The 16,834-nt window shown below is 43.3% G+C and overlaps 1 protein-coding gene across 8 annotated transcripts in view; it reads left to right on the forward strand.

Annotated features, from left to right (window-relative positions):
• Nucleotides 1-16,834, forward strand: part of NFIX (nuclear factor I X) — a 285,613-nt gene that overhangs the window by 237,531 nt on the left and 31,248 nt on the right. For 5 of the 8 annotated variants that reach the window (XM_077470319.1, XM_077470323.1, XM_077470321.1 and 2 more), the window contains 2 exons: nucleotides 1,213-1,391; nucleotides 5,993-6,146. In XM_077470319.1, the coding sequence (XP_077326445.1) occupies nucleotides 1,213-1,391; nucleotides 5,993-6,146 (333 nt within the window). The remainder of the gene's footprint in view (nucleotides 1-1,212; nucleotides 1,392-5,992; nucleotides 6,147-16,834) is intronic. The other 3 variants (XM_077470324.1, XM_077470326.1, XM_077470325.1) reach the window with 1 other exon arrangement.

The following is a 16,834-nucleotide window of genomic DNA, read 5'->3' on the forward strand; positions in this document are numbered from 1 at the left end:
TTGTAACTTACCAGTGGATGTGGTTGACCTATGTGATGTGCGCCCTCTGATTTTGCTATTGTGTTTGTTTCATGGAGTGAGATGTGCTCCTGGAGGGGCTGGTACCCACTGTGGGAGAAGAAACAGTAGAAGGAACAGAAGGAAGAACGGGAGGCATATGAGTGGTCCTATTTTTTTTACATGTGTTTGTAGCGTGAATGGGCCCTTACTCTTCTAGTCATTGGCTCCAGGTGTACTTTGGGGGAAAATTAACTCGTATTTCATTCAGTGTCATCCTTGGGGTATCTTTTTTGGGTCCATTTAAATAAAATTCGTGGTGCAGCAACACGTTTTATCTTTAGGTTTAGGTAGGCCCCAATGAAGGAAAATTATTACCAATCCAGCCATTTTTGTTCTTTGCAACAGATCACAACACATATCATGCATTGTGGTGAGCTGTGGTGTATGCACTGAAGTGCTATTTATCCTGTTGCCCCCAAGTAACTCATATGGGTGGAAGCAAAGAGGGTGGGCTTTACAACCCACACACCACACATATGTGACCATTAGGTTTCTAAGCTGAGAGCATGCCCAGTGGGACCAGCTCCTGTGATAACCAATCACAGTGGTTACAAGATCAGGCAGACCTTCCTACTCCCCAGACGTAAAAGCCCAGTTAAAGGGATTAAAAAGCTAGGTGTAGTAAAATGAATGGCGACGCACATATACAACGTGTTGGAGTGGAGCTGCTGTACGTGTAATACAGCCTTTCTCAACCTTTTCCATACAGAGGAACCCTTGAAATAGTTATTCAGTCTTGGGGAACCTCTGCTAAAAATTATAAATCTACAGCTCATGATACATTACTGTGATGGTCAGTGGGAAGAATGGTCCATACACTTGTGGTCATTGGGAAGAATTACCTCCTTACAGATAGCTAAAAAGATAAATGGTGTCGGTGGGAACTTATCCGAGAGGTAGAAATGGCCCAATGCTGAAGGAACCCCTAGCAACCTCTGGAGGAACCCTAGGGTTCCACGGAACCCTGGTTGAGAATCACTGGTGTAATACAAAGGCTAACCAGTTTATTATGGTAGAGAGGGGTAGAACAAGACAGTTCGCATAAGGAGGTATAATTTGGGCATTGAAATAACATAATGTAAATTGTATTAACATGCAATAAACTTTTTCTGAATTTGCCTCATTGTGCTGATTTTTTCTATTTTGTCTCAGGGAGCCCAAGAGCATCTGCATCTACTATACACTTTCCTTCAACGTCCATTATTCAGCAGTCCAGCCCTTACTTCACTCACCCAACAATACGCTACCATCATCACCATCACAGCCAGGACTCCCTAAAAGAGTTTGTTCAGTTTGTCTGCTCAGACACCTCTGGACAGGGAGCAGGGCAGGTGAGTAACTGTCTTTATTTCTTGTGAGATCGGTTTCTGTTCACCAGGCATTCCTCCATACAGACAGATTCAGTCAATATACAAGGCTGTACATTCTTCATCGTGTCACTGTGATTTGCTCTCAATCACATTTCTTTATAAAAAAGGTTTCACCTGGTGTTCCAATCAGTAAGTCTGTTATTTTTCAACTTCCCTCAATGGATGAAGCTGGTCAGAAAAAGTGGCATTTAGGGGTCGAAACAAACAAGCTAAAGTGGCAGTTAGGGGGTTTAGACAACCCATCAAAATGGCAGTTTGGGAGGTTGAGTCAAACCAACAAAAGTGGCAGTGAGAGGGTTGAGACAATCCATTTTCCACTGACAATGGTCAGCTTTTATTCATTTATATAAAACCTTTATCCCAAAAACTGTTGTTGTAATTGCTTAAAAAGTGTTATCTGGAGTTTAGCTATAGTTTGCTAGCCAGGTCCATCTATGTCTGCTAGTCTAATACTCCCCTCCACTCAGACTGATAATGCTGATGTCCAAAGATGTCTCCATTGCTCCTCCATCCAGAGTGGAGACACTCTAAGACAGGAAGTGTGTTACTGGCTGGATCACCAGGTGAAAATAAAAGAAATGCAGAATAAAAAAAAAGAAAACAAATGCAGCCACCATATGTAAGGATTCAAAAACCACAATATCTAAAAAAAAATTTGCTTTTGGGTTTAATCCTGCTTTAAAGTGAAGCTAAACCCTCCTATACTTTACAGCCAAGGGAGCTGCCATCTTGGCTTCTGTCTGATCTGCAGTTGCAATGGTGCTACAAATGTGATCAGTTATAACACCAGCCTTTTGATGGCTTGACAGTTTGGTTGAGGAAAAAAGCAAATGTGACAGTTATCATTCACGGCATGCCTCAAGTTTAACTGTTTTGAGCAACAGGAGAATCAATGGGTTTAGTTCCACTTTAAGGTAAGCAGACAGATGTAATTCTGTTCAGGTAGTCATATAATTTAGGCTCCCCACCCATTAGTGCAGGCAGGTTATGGCCTCACTTTTCTCCCTGCAGCTAGAAAATAACCTTGATCGTTGGTCCACTCTTATGCCTATAGGTGGGCGAAGAATGAGCATCACCACATTGACCAACCATTATAAATAGGCCCGATCCCTTATGCACGCTACTTTTCAAATTGTAATATTTTTTATTTCATTTAATAGTCCAGTAATCTTATTGTATAGAATTTTAGTTAAAAAAAAGTGCAGTGCTAAATGTTAACGAAGGTCTACCTATCTAGGACAGCCTTTCTCAACCTTTTTAACATGGAGGAACCTTTCTGGTCTCAGGGAACCCCTTCCAATATTTATTACCGTATATATCTTCAGCTCATAGTACATTAGTGCAAATAGTCATTCGTCAGTGGTTACTTATCTGAGAGGCTGAAAAAGCCTTCAAGGGACCCCTGGCAACCCTTGGAGAAACCCTAGGGTTCCACAGGACCCTGGTTGAGAAAGGCTGATCTAGGATGTTGCATGTCTTAGAAATCTGTAACATCTGTATGTAGAGGGATACCTGAAGGGCCGAGGCAAACTGACACTGCTGCCCCAAATCGCACTTATGGATGCATGTTTGGGGGGGGGGGGGGGGGCGGCAATGAGACTGGAGTGTCAATGCTTCATCCTCAAGTTCATGATCATCCATGTGTATGTTCAGCCTGTAGGCGGCAACAACCATAACAGCTGCCTCCTAGCAACCAAGGATGCTGTGTGGCCTGGTCAACAACTTCCTATCAACCAACGACTTAGAGGAGGGATGCAAAAATTGGCACCTTAGAAGGCATCTGCCCTGGGCTAATAACATATCAAAAGGAGCATAAAAAGACAAAAAAAAAGTGTTGAAGTGAATTTGTGAATTGTCCATGTACTGCAAAGCAGCAAGTTTACTTAAATTCTGACCCGTACATACATGGTCACCATGCCTTCCATCCTCCAGTAACTTCCGATTGTAGTGAGGCTCTCTCCCCATCCTTCAACACAACTGCACTGGTGCTTGGTGACTGGCCACCAGTGACTTGGCGGCAGAAAAAGAGTCCTTTGCCCTATATAAATTCTGACTTGGATCTTACAGAGGACTTGTGCTTCTTGCTCCTAGTGGTGAACAGAGTGGCAGAGATTAGTGAAGGGAAGATCCTGCAGGGGCAGGCTGTAAAAAGAACTTTAAATGACCCAGCTCCTTTAAATAAAGTTAAACTTCCTTCGGAACTGTAGACACATTTTTAATTAGATATATTTTACATAGGAGCCAAGGAAGTGAATTCTTTATTGTGATATCTAAATCCTTGTCTGAGGTTCTGATCCTTCCCAACACTTCAAAACAAAAAAAGTGTTGGCTTGGGTTCCATTTTGAAAGAGGAAAGCTTTAATAAGTTGGCAATATTCTGGCAGATTTCAAATATCACTTTGTAGCTTTGCACATAATGCCTCGTACACACGGGCGGACTTTCTGACGGGAAATGTTGGATGTGAGCTTGTTGTTGGAAAGTCCAACCGTGTGTATGCTCCATCGAACATTTGCTGATGGACTTTCCGCCAACAAATGTTTGAGAGCAGGTTCTCAAATTTTCCGCCAACAAAACTTTGTTGTCGGAAAGTCCGATGGTGTGTACACATGTCCATTGCACAACAGTTCACGCATATTCAGAATCAAGCAGAAGGAGCCGCACTGGCTATTGAACTTCCTTTTTCTCGGCCGTCGTATGTCTTGTACGTCACTGCTTTCCCATGTCCATAACTGTTGGCCAACATTTGTGTGACCGTGTGTATGCAAGACAAGTTTGAGCCAACATCCTTCGAACAAAAATCCACAGTTTTGTTGTCAGAAAGTCCGATCGTGTGTACGGGGCATTAGGCTCCATTCACACTGGTAGAGCTCCAAAGTTGCGCTGACTTTGAAGTGCAACTTTGGTGTAATTTTGATGCAACATTGACCCAACTTTGGATGGGTGCAACTTGTATACGACTTTGGCAACTGTTGCACACAAGTCCATGGTTTTATTGGCATAAAGTCCGATCGTGTGTACGTGGCATTAGCCTTTATCCAAACTGCCAGGCCTGTAGGAGCATGGTGCAACTCTGACATCCCCCTCCCTATTAACTCAAAGGGCAACCACAAGACATGCACCTACTGCAAGAGGACCTCGGGGGCGGGTCCTGTGTCAGGTTGGCCAGTATCGCACTGGAAGTGCGCTTCTCAAGTCAGGAGAACAAAGAGATGTGAAAAAGGTGCTGACACCATAAAGGCTGAGCAGTCCAAAAGAAAAAAGATAAGGACTTATTTTTGTGCAAAGATACAGGTTACTATTTTAAGCCTGTCAATCAGCTATCCATACACCCTCATTTTTATACACATCTTTGACATACAGCAGCTTTATTTTTTTAACAAATTTTATTTAATGTAGAAGGAACTGTGCAATTACAGACTAACGCCCTGTACACACGGTCGGACATTCCAACGACAAAATCTGTCTGATTTTTTCCGACGGATTTTGGCTCAAACTTGTCTTGCATACACACGGTCGCACAAAGTTGTCAGAATATCCCATCGTTCAGAATGAGGTGACGTACAAAACGTACGACGGGACTATAAAGACGGCAGTAGCCAATAGTTTTCGTCTCGTAATTTATTCTGACCATGCGTGGCACTTTGTGCGTCGGAATTGTCTACACACGATCGAAATTTAAACAATCAGATTTTGTTGTCGGAAAATTTTAGAACAAGATCTCAAACTTTGTGTGTCGGAAATTCTGACGGAACAAGCCCGATGGAGCCCACACACGATCGTAATTTCCGACAACACAGTCCGATTGCACATTTTCTGTCGGAAAGTCTGACCGTGTCTACAGGGCATAAGTCATCTAAAAAAAAGAGGACCCATAGTATATGTACACAACATTATGTATTTATAGATCAGCCCAGTAAGTAATGATATATATAAGTCTGTGTTGGTGCTGTATTTATTATTATTTATTACGACATTTGTATTTTTGTGCTACATACAGGCTTGTGTATGGTGCAAAGTATTGAGTACCATCAAACTATACATTGAAAAAAAAATAATAGCAGCCTTTCCAAGGTTATTAGATTGTCAGCTCTTCTGCATATGTATCACATAAAACCAAAAATGTGCTGCTTCTTATTTTTTTATTTTTTTATTTTTAACTTGCTTCCATTTTGTCCCCCATATGTATACTGTAAATACATCCAAAAAAAAAATACATTACATCTTTTTTTTTTTTTTTACTTTACAGATTTTTCTTTTGTTTAAGCATCCTAACATTTTCACCTACACGTTTCTGTAAATATAAATATCTAGAAAAAAAAATGTGTTCATGTGTTGCTAATGTTAGTTTTATTTGTTAGAAACATACTAATAAGTATCCACATGGCTTTTTTTTTTTTTTTTTTAACACATTTTTAATTTTCACACTTTTCATTTTTGTTCCTTGACAATTCCCACGGCTTCCCGCAGTTTTTGGGCATAGGGAAAGGGCTAGGGACTGTGCGGGCGAGGGGGCCGTTCTGAGCTCCGTTTACTTTCCTTTTGTTATTTATGTTGTCCGCAGCCCAGCAGCGGGGCCCAGGGGAAAATGTCGGGTTCCTTTTTGCTGCCACCCCCCGCACCCGTGGCCAGGCCTGTCCCCCTTCCCCTGCCAGACACAAAACCTGTCACCAGCAACATTGTCCCAGAAGGAGGACTGGCAACACCAGCATCACCCTGTAAGTGAAATGAATTACCCCAACTCCCCACACACAAAAAAGAACAAAAATATACATATATATATATATAGTTATGGTCCCTTTCTCCATCTATTCAAGTAATTTGCAGTTGGGAAAAGTAAAATGAGGTGTTGTAGGCAAACAGCAAATTATTTGGTTGAAATACTGTTATGTGAAATGGTTATGCCTGCCATAGGATTTTTTTAATTCTGTTCAGCCCCTCTTCTCTGCTACACTGAGTGGCCAGCATGGTGACACCTCTGTTTCCTGTCTCAGTATTGCAGCTTCCTGTGTTGCCTACTTTCCCACTGCACACTGAATCAAAGGTCTGCGTATAGACGGTTAATTTGTTATTTTTGATCAGTCATCGGCTGATTGGAAAACAAAAACAAAAAACAATTGAATTTCCCCATCCACACATGTGAGGTAGATAAAGAATTCTTCCCCGCTGTGCCAATGTATTGTGACAGCGGGACTCCTCCGCTGTCAGAATACGCTGATCTCAGCGACTGCAGCTGATTGGCTGCAGGCTACTGATCAACAAAATTTTCCTGTTTGACAAAATTCAATGGACACAAAACAGTCCTGTTTGACAAAATTCAATCACTAGATCGACTTCTGGAATAGATATATGGGCTGAAATTTGATCGATCTATGGGCAACAATAGCTGATCCACTGTCCATTGAACAGGTTGGAGGCAGAGAGGTGCCGGGGAGGACCAAGAACCATTGGCATGGGTAGCAAACACTGCCAACTGGCCCTTTCCTGGTAAGGAATGATTTCTGTGGGCTTCATAAAGTGTACTAGGCTTGAGGCTTGTTCACGCAGGTGGTCAGGGGGCAGTAAAAGCAAGTGGCTGGCTGAGGTTTGACTTCTCTCCAACCTCCCACCTGAACAAAGGCACGCCAATGCTCATGGCTGTGGTTTTATGTTTCAAGTTAATGGGGGCCTGTCATGCAAAAGCAGCTGTGGCACAGTTGTTCATTATTTTTTAGGATTACAGCAGCTGCCAGTCAAAGGCCTCTGAAAAGTGATCCATCACAGATTAAATTTCATAGGAGTGGCAAGTACTGCTACACAGGTGAATGACCCCAAAGGCAGCCATGGGGATTGGATAGCCAAGGTGAAAGTATTGTTTCATACCTTTTCACCTCTAGCAGCATCCGCTTTCTTTGCAGCTCTTGACATTCTGTCACATGACCGGAAAAGCAAAGGAAGTTGATGATAGAAGATTCCTCTCTGCCAGACTCTGTGATCGCAGGTCTGAGCGAGGTGGCGGAATAATGGGCAGCCGCTGTCATGACTGCATATCCTGCTCTGATCAATGTCAGAATGGATATGTAACTACATTCAGGGCCACCAGTACTGAATAATAATTCATGTTAATAAAAATGATAATGGTGATAATAATAATAATATTTTTTATTATTAAAATTATTTAAGTTATTAATGTATTTAGTATTAATTTAATAAATTAAATTATGATGATGATGTTTTTTATTATTATTATTATTATTATTATATATTATATTATTACTGGGCCTGGGGGGAAATCACCTCCCCCACACCACCACCCAGTCCTTCCCTGGAGGGGTAACACAGGAAGCTGCAAACCAGAACCAGATAATAGAGCGGGGCGGCTCGTCCGTTAAGGGCACACGGGCGCCACCCCCCTTGTCCATCGCCGCATCCCCTATCCATGCATCCGGCCCCTTTCAGGACATCGGCGTATGGATTCCAGTGCGGAGGGGCTCTAATAGGCTTCAATATAGGGTGAGCACGGGTCGCAGAGAGTGCGCTTTGAGCCCACCCAGGTGTGTTACAACAGCTAATCAATATTCGCTGTTGAAACACTGATCCTCCTCCCAGCCATTCAGGAAGCAGATTTTGACACCGGTCACCCGATTTGCTGAAAGGACGGGCGATCCCATTGGAGGCCTAGGAGGAGGAAGGGAGAGGACAGGCGATCCTATTGGAGGCCTAGGAGGAGGAGGGGAGGAGCTGGAAGTCGCCATGGAGAAGAGGACTCGGAGCTGAGCCCCTGCACCACACTGCCTGCCACCCGCCATGATGGGGTAAGTGCCAGATCAACCGGGAAACAGCTGGTGGGTGCCACTCGTGGGGATGGGCGGTTGTTTGCCCCCCAAAAAAAAACAGCCGTCGCTCAACATAGTTGTGTAAATCACAAGCCTGGCAGAACAGATTTAAAAAAAAAACTTTGGCAGATAAAAACATAAACATAGAAGTATTTCAAATGTGTATGTTGCCATTTGCCTGGATAAAGGTAAAGAAAAGTAACAGAAGTATAAAACTAAAACATAATATCTAGAATAGTAGTGCACAAATGGGAAGGGAAGTAATAGCCGGTTGTTACATAAACCACGACACCATCAAAATAAAGAATTCTATTGTTCAGTATGATGTGGGGTGGAGAATATGGTAAAATAATCCATGAAGTGTCAGCTGGATTTGAAGGATTTCTCAAAAAAGGATTCACAAAATCCAAAAATATTCTGAGTCTGTCCACCTAATCGCTGCCCTGACTTACCTCTCTTATATACTAATTGTGATTTCATTAATGTCAATAAAATGTAAATGTAATGGAGCATTAAAGGTGAACTCCAGGTATGATCTTTAGCTACAGGTAGGTCCAGCTTGGCACAATGTAAGTATTCATATCTCATACTTGAGCAATCGCTAAGGAAGCTCCAAATCTATGGTCTAGTTGTTGCTACTACAGTGATAGCAGCAATCTTCAATGCCCCGCTGCTCTTCTGCATAGTGACCAAGGGGGGTCGCTCTTCACAGTATGCCTACAAGGGACTTTCTGATTGGATCAGGTGGCGAGGTGCAGCGTGGTGCGGAGTCAATAATTCACACAGGCAGGTTCAATAAACTTTTATTAAAGAAATGCAGCAATGGTTCACAACAAACACGTTGGGTAGGCCACCCAACCAGGCACACTCACAAGTCAGCAGCGTAGACAGGAGTAGATTCCAGGTGGATTGACAGCGCCTGTTGAGAGGGGATAGAATGCGGCCTGGCCATCTGGTCCCCAATCAGGAAAATGCCCACAAGAGATGAGTCCCTACTCTTACCCTCCATGTCAGGAACCTTTCCCTAGACCTGTTACTGTCCCTCACAGATGGAGTCCCTACTCTCTCCACTTGCCTAAACACACCAAAATCCAGGAGTCAGTGCCTTAAAAAAGCTCTGCTTGACCCAAGATGGCTGCTTGAGTCACATAGGGTGGCAGCTCCTCCAGTGACCCAAGAAACCATAGGAACCTTGTTACCCTCTAGTTTCCTCTCCAGAAACAGGGCTGCTACGAAAGACCACCACCTGCCGTGGAAAAGGTAGACTGCACCTGCCTTCAGGATGGTGACCTTGTCCAAAGAAAGAATGCATTTAAAAAACACAACAAATTCTGTGAATGGCACAGGCAGGGCTGCTGTTAGAAACCACAGGACCTACCTGACAGGGCTCCAGGCCGAAAGTGACTGAGGACATAAATGTCTCGGTCCTTTTCTCTGCAGCCTCAGCTGCACAGATGAATCAATAGGAAGCTTCCTACTCATTCAGAAACTAAAGCACAGCAAACACAGTTTACTATGATTCAGTGACAAATGGACACAAGAGGCCAGTAAATTATATATTTACCAGCTCCTTCCACCGCTCTCCATCCTGAAACATCCCCCTACAAGACTGCAGCCGCCTCCGGCAGGAGAGGAGAGGAGGGAAGCCGGAAGCGCTGCGGGGGAAAAGGGCACACGGGGAGGTCTAGACAGCAGATGGAAGGGGGGCATGTGCTGGAACCATTTCCCTCGCAGTGCAGCCGGAGGGAGACAAAGGAGGAGAAGAAGCTGTCAGAGCTGCAAGGGGAGGCAGAAGAGGACTGGTGTCTGCAATAAAACAGTATAGCTGGCCGTCCTGCTCAGCAGGTGCCCGGGGCCCCCTTTTGAACTAAAGGGGTCTAGGCCCAGTACAGGAGGGCTGGCTGTACTGCCTTATCTGCAGCCCTAAGCACAGGACCCGGAAGGCTGCTGCTATCACTGTAGTAGTGCTGACTACTACACTGATTTGTAGCTTCCACAGTGATCATTCAGGCATGAGATGGAGATATGCCTACTTACTTTGTGCCAAGCTGGACCAATGTAACTATGCAAAAATAAGTCATACCTAGACTTCACCTTTAAAGGAAGGATGCAACCATCTGTTTAAAGAGTATGTGAACGCTAACAATAACCTTCTCTTATTTACTTCCTTTTAGTTAAATATAGCAAACATTTTGTTATATCAAATTGATAAGTGAGAAAAAAAATGAATTCAGTGTTCTGCACTAAAGTCTTAGCAGCTCTGCTCTGTTCTCTTCTGTGAACTACAGAACACCCCCCCCCCCCTCTATGGTATGGAGATGATAAGAGTGGGAGTTGTTTTGTAGTTCTCATACTTCCTGTCTTAGTAAGCGTATTACTGGTAGGATCACTGGTTGAACATAAGGGAATAAAATAAAATGAAAATGAATGCAGCTATGACATCTAAGGACTGGTAAGCTGCAATATTTAAATTGTTTTGGAATTGGGTTTAGATATACTTTAAAGTGTATGTCAAGGCAAAACAAAAAAATTCAAAAACGTATGCAGTGCATCTCTGCAATACATGCACATGTCCCTTTAAGGGAGCTTAAAGTACAGAGTAAATACCTATTGATCTGTCAGAAATGCACACAGCTCCTAAGTCCTGTTGTGGGTGAATTTTTGTGAACTGAATGGTGTCAGCCCTGCCCGTTGTCTTTTGCTAAACTGCTCAGTCACTCCCACTCTCAGATCCCTACAACATAAAGGCTAATCATTCTGTAGTATATAATAAAAACTAGGCGAGTAAATAGACTCTGGGAAGTGTAAACAGGACACTTGGCAGCTCTGGATTTCTGGCAGGATCAACAGGTTTTTCCTTTTTTTTTTTTTTTTTTGCATGTTTAGTGCTCGACCCCTAAAGGGCCAGCTGATTAGTCCCATGCTATTTGCCCTAGTTAGTGTACAGACAGCCAGGCACGCCCTGACAGTAATTCTTATGGTTTTGATTCTTTATTGAAAGTTGAACAAGGTTAGGGTGCCGGGAGCCGTGGGATACTCCGGTAACACAGTGCAAAAATCAGATGACACTCTTCACTTTGTCTAGCTTCTTGGTATAGTCCCTTTAGCAGCCATTAAGGGTATGAGCAGCGCTGAAATCCCAAAAGGGAATGTCCCAATCCGTAAAAACACTGGCTCTGATTCACAAAGAGGATAGTAGCAGCAAACAGTCAATAGGATCCAACCCTCAGGTCTGTACTCACAATGTCTCTGGATGCTTGGATGCCTGCTTCCAATATCAGACAGACAGTTCTACAGTGAACTGCCAGACCAGTTCCTTGGTGAAATCCCCCGATCAGTTTTTTAATATTGTCAGAAAATAGCCCCCTCCAGCTCTGGCTGAGCTGGGACCTCAATGAGCTCCTGTGAACTTCAGCTTTACTGCCCAGAAGGGCAGCAGCCCTTCAGCCTGGGATCTCCTCCTCTTGGGCAAGAGCGCTCTGCTCCAGGCCCCAGACTATTTATGCACCCCTCAGCCACCTACTGGGCATCCTCCCACTGGCATCAGACAGATTACATAAATATTCAGGCTGAAGATCAGCCTCTTCCAGCCCAATACATTCTAGAATCCACCAGAAGGCAGGGGAAGCAGTTTTGCCAGCAGCCAGTGAAATCTAGAACAGCCCAAAATAACCACACACTACTCCACTGACTGCAGTGGAGCCAAAAAAACTGAATTTTCCTAACCAGCCTAGCAAACTATCTAGGAGGGTGCTACACACATATAAAACAGATATAATAAAATGCTTCTAATGGTATATTAAACAGACCAAAAAGGGAGCAAATAAGAAAAAAATCACGATAAGGGTTAATGTACACTTTAAAAACAGTGCTTTGAAAAAGTATTCACACCCCTTGACATTTTCCACATTTTGTCATGTTACAACCAAAAACGTAAATGTACTTTATTGGGATTTTATGTGATAGACCAACACAAAGTGGCGCATAATTGTGAAGTGGAAGGAAAATGATAAAGGGTTTTCAAATTTTTTTTACAAATAAATATATGAAAAGTGTGGCGTACATTTGTATTCAGCCCCCTGAACTCTGATACCCCTAACTTAAATTTAGTGGAACCAATTGCCTTCAGAAGTCACCTTATTAGTAAAAAGTGTGTAATTTAATCTCAATATAAATACAGCTGTTCTATGAAGCCTATGTTCTATGAAGCCCTCAGAGGTTTGTTAGAGAGCCTTAGTGAACGAACAGCATCATGAAGGCCAAGGAACACACCAGACAGGTCAGGGATAAAGTTCTGCAGGCGTTTAAAGCAGGGTTAAGTTATAAAAAAATATCACAAGCTTTGAACATATCACGGAGCACTGTTCAATCCATCATCCGAAAATAGAAAGAGTATGGCACAACTGCAAACCTACCAGGACATGGCCGTCCACCTAAACTGACAGGTCGGGCAAGGAGACCATTAATCAGAGAAGCAGCCAAGAGGCCCATGGTAACTCTGGAGGAGCTGCAGGAATCCACAGCTCAGGTAGGAGAATCTGTCCACAGGACAACTAATAGTCGTGCACTCCACAAATCTGGCCTTTATGGAAGAGTGGCAAGAAGAAAGCCATTGTTGAAAGAAAGCCATAAGAAATTGCAGTTTACGAAAAACCATGTGGGGGGGCACAGCAAACATGTGGAAGAAGGTGCTCTGGTCAGATGGAACCAAAGTTAAACTTATTGGCCTAAAAGCAAAATGCTATGTGTGGAAGAAAACTAACACTGCACATCACTCTGAACACACCATCCCCACTGTGAAGCATGGTGGTGGCAGCATCATTTTGTTGGGATGCTTTTCTTCAGCAGGGACAGGGAAGCCGGTCAGAGTTGATGGGAAGGTGGATGGAGCCAAACACAGGGCAATCTTAGGCCTTGCGCACTCAACCGGGCTTTCGACTGACTAGGTTCCGACGGTCTTCCTGACGGACTTTCGGCGGAGTTCCGACAGACTTTCCAAATAAACGGACTTGGACACACACAATCACACCAAAGTCCGTCGGATTTGAACGTGATGACATACAACCGGACTAGAATAAGGAAGTTCATAGCCAGTAGCCAATAGCTGCCCTAACGTCTGTTTTTGTCTGTCGGACTAGCATACACACGACCAGATTTCTCGATAAGAACTGGGTCCGGCGGAGTTCCGGCTGAAAAATTTGAAACATGTTCTATTTCTAAAGTCTGTCAGATTTTTGGACAGCAAAGGTCCGATGGAGCCCACGTCAAATTGTCAGACGAATTCGTTCCGTTAGACCTTTGCTGTTGAAAAGTAAGATCGTGTGTACGCGGCATAAGAAGAAAACCTGTTAAGCCCCATACACACTATCAGTTTTTCTGCTGAGTTTTTCCTTCAGATTTACCAAAACCATATTATATGAGGTCAAACCTTAAGAGTTTCAATTTGTATGCAATCAGGCAGGCCCTTGTACTACATGGTTTTGGTAAACCTGAAGGAAAAAAACAGCAGAAAATCTGATAGTGTGTATGGGGCATTAGAGTCTGCAAAAAACTTAAAACTGGGTTGGAGGTTCACCTTCCAGCAGGACAACGACCATAAACATACAGCCAGAGCTACAATGGAATGGTTTACATCAAAGCATATTCATGCATTAGAATGGCCCAGTCAAAGTTCAGACCTAAATCCAACTGAGAATCTGTGGCAAGACTTGAAAATTGCTGTTCACAGACACTCTCCGTCCAATCTGATGGAGCTTGAGCTATTTTGCAAAGAAGAATTGACAAAAATGTCACTCTCTAGATGAGCAAAGCTGGTAGAGACATCCCCAAAAAGACTTGCAGCTGTAATTGCAGTGAAAGGCGGTTCTACAAAGTATTGACTCAGGGGGACTGAATACAAATGCACCACACACTTTTCACACATTTATTTGTAAAAAAAAGGTTGAAAAGCATTTATCATTTTCCTTCCAGTTCACAATTATGTGCCACTTTGTGTTGGTCTATCATATAAAATCGCAATAAAATACATTTACGTTTGGTTGTAACATGACAAAATGTGGAAAATTTCAAGGGGTGTGAATACTTTTTCAAGGCACAGTATATTTCTAACACCGCAGAGAGCTAAATGAATTTAAAAGAAGGTTATTTTAGGTGGAATATATGTTTATTTAACAAATTAAGCATATCACAAGACAAAGAGCAGTACAATAAGGTTATTTTAAAGCAGACATCCAACCAAAACAAAATTCAAATAAAGTGCCCCATGCATACTGGGCATTTAGCCCCAGTGCATGGGGCTCTGGTGTTTAGGTACGGACAGAGGGCACAGGTGCATTTTCCAGCCCCATTACTGGCAGCCAGAGAAGCTGACAGCTGCTTCGGATGGACATGACTGTATGGTGCACCTAGAGCAGTGATTCTCAACTAGGGTTCCTCCAGAGGTTGCTAGGGGTTCCTTCAGCATTGGGCAATTTCTGCCTCTCAGATAAATTCCCACTGACACCATTGATCTTTTAGTTATCTGTAAGTAGATAATTCTTCCCAATGACCACAAGTGTAAGGACCATTCTTCCCACTGACCATCACACTAATGTATCATGAGTTGTAGATTTCTAAATTTTAGCAGGGGTTCCCTGAGACCAGAGAACTATTTCAAGGGTTCCTCTGTGTTGAAAAGGTTGAGAAAGGCTGACCTATGCCGCGTACACACGAGCGGACTGTATGGCGTACTTAGTTCGTCATACAATCCGACGGACAGTCCGTCGTACTTTCCACTGAACGGACTTGACCACACACGCATACCCAAACAGTCCGTCGAAAGCTTGCGCGATGACGTGTACAGCACGTACGACGGGACTAGAAATAGGAAGTCCAATACACAGCAAAGCACCCTTCCGCCGTGTAAATCCTTTCTGGGCATGCGCCATTCTTAGTCCGTCGAACTAGCATACTGACGAGCGGATTGTCCGCTGAAACCAAAGTACGACGGACAGAATTTCGAAAAATCCGAAATACTTAGTACGCCGGACTGCACGCTGAAAAAGTCCACTGAAGCCCACACACGAGCGGACTGTCCGCTGAAATGTGTTTTGACGGACTAAGTACGCCATACAGTCCGCCCGTGTGTACGCGGCACTAGAAGTACAAACATTTAGCCTAGGTTCACATCTGTGCAGCCCTGCCGGCTGTATTTTGCATGGGCGAAGAAGCCATTAGCATTTATGGCATCTATGGGCACCCATGCCAAGCCGGTGACCTCCTGTGTTCTCAATGCAGCTGCTCAGCATTGGACCCCGAAGCTAGTGGAGATCACTGCTACCGTGATTTCCAGCTTGTACAGGAATCCCAAAGCTATGGCACATCCATTCTTACATTGGTCCAGTTTGGACCAATGTAACTTGGAAAAACTACTTACAACATGTTTTGGATAGAGCGGGGAAATGTTGGAACCTCTATCAGGATTTTGTTGCGGGATGTGTGAGGACCAGTTGTCTCCAATCGCTGGAATTCAGTACAAGTATAGGAAAGGTTGCACTCCAAGTTAAAGCCATGGTTGAAAGTTTTATGAATGGTCCAGTGCAAGACGGACCAGTGACCACCGGAAACCGCAAGTCAGGGTAGTTGAGGGACCCCTGCAGCACCATGAAAGGGAATTTTACTGCAACACTGAACCAGTCCAGGACTTTGAGGTGAACACTGATTAGCACTTATCTCATCAGGATTGGCTTCTTACCAACCTAGGTTCCCTTTATCATTGGTGGAAGCTGACCAGGATAGAGTCCTCTGCCTGTTAACTACATGGGACCTAATTATGTCCACCCAAATCCAATAGAAGGAAGGTGGCAAGACCCAGAATAAGATCAGGACCCAGAAAACGCAGATCTGGGATTTTTAATCTTAGGCATTTAAAAATTTAGCCTTTTATCAAATTTATGAAAAATGAAATTACATAAAGCTGACCACACACATTACATTCTTATGAATTGTTGTTGGGTTGTATTTTAGCAATACTGTTGCTTTATTCTGAAATGTGGATAGTAGTCACCCTCAGTCTTGTTGTCTTTAAAATATCAAGAATAATTGATTTTAGTAAACATGAATGTTACATGATAACTGCCTACAGAAGAGCTGACAATCCATCTAACGATAGCATGAATTTCCCACCTAGAAGCACAGCCATGGATGCTTTTCTGAGCTCAGTGTTGTATATGTACAGACAGGCCCACAGTCCCACCACCCTCAGCCAATCCTAAATGAATGAACCCATCGCAGATTCAATATATATACTTTGTATAGCACCATATGGCCATTGAGTGTCTCTGATGTGTGCTGGGAGTCCCCTGCTCCATCACCAACTGAATCACATCATTATACGTTATCCAGCAACATTATGGGGGTATTTATGAACAAAAAAATTATCACAAAGCTATTCATCCTGTGAAACTGCATGTGCTTTCGTTCTAGGAAAATGAAGGCAAAATCAAATGATATTAGGTCATTTCCTCTCCAGGTTAAATGTTATTGAGTCTTGAGAATTGTGTAAATCATAAAAATACCATACTATGGCCACTAGATGGAGCTGAAAATCACAT

The sequence above is a fragment of the Lithobates pipiens genome, unplaced genomic scaffold, assembly GCF_037356315.1.
Source record: "Lithobates pipiens isolate NorthernLeopardFrog02 unplaced genomic scaffold, aLitPip1_a1.2 Scaffold_8, whole genome shotgun sequence".
NCBI classification, from domain to species: Eukaryota; Metazoa; Chordata; class Amphibia; order Anura; family Ranidae; genus Lithobates; species Lithobates pipiens.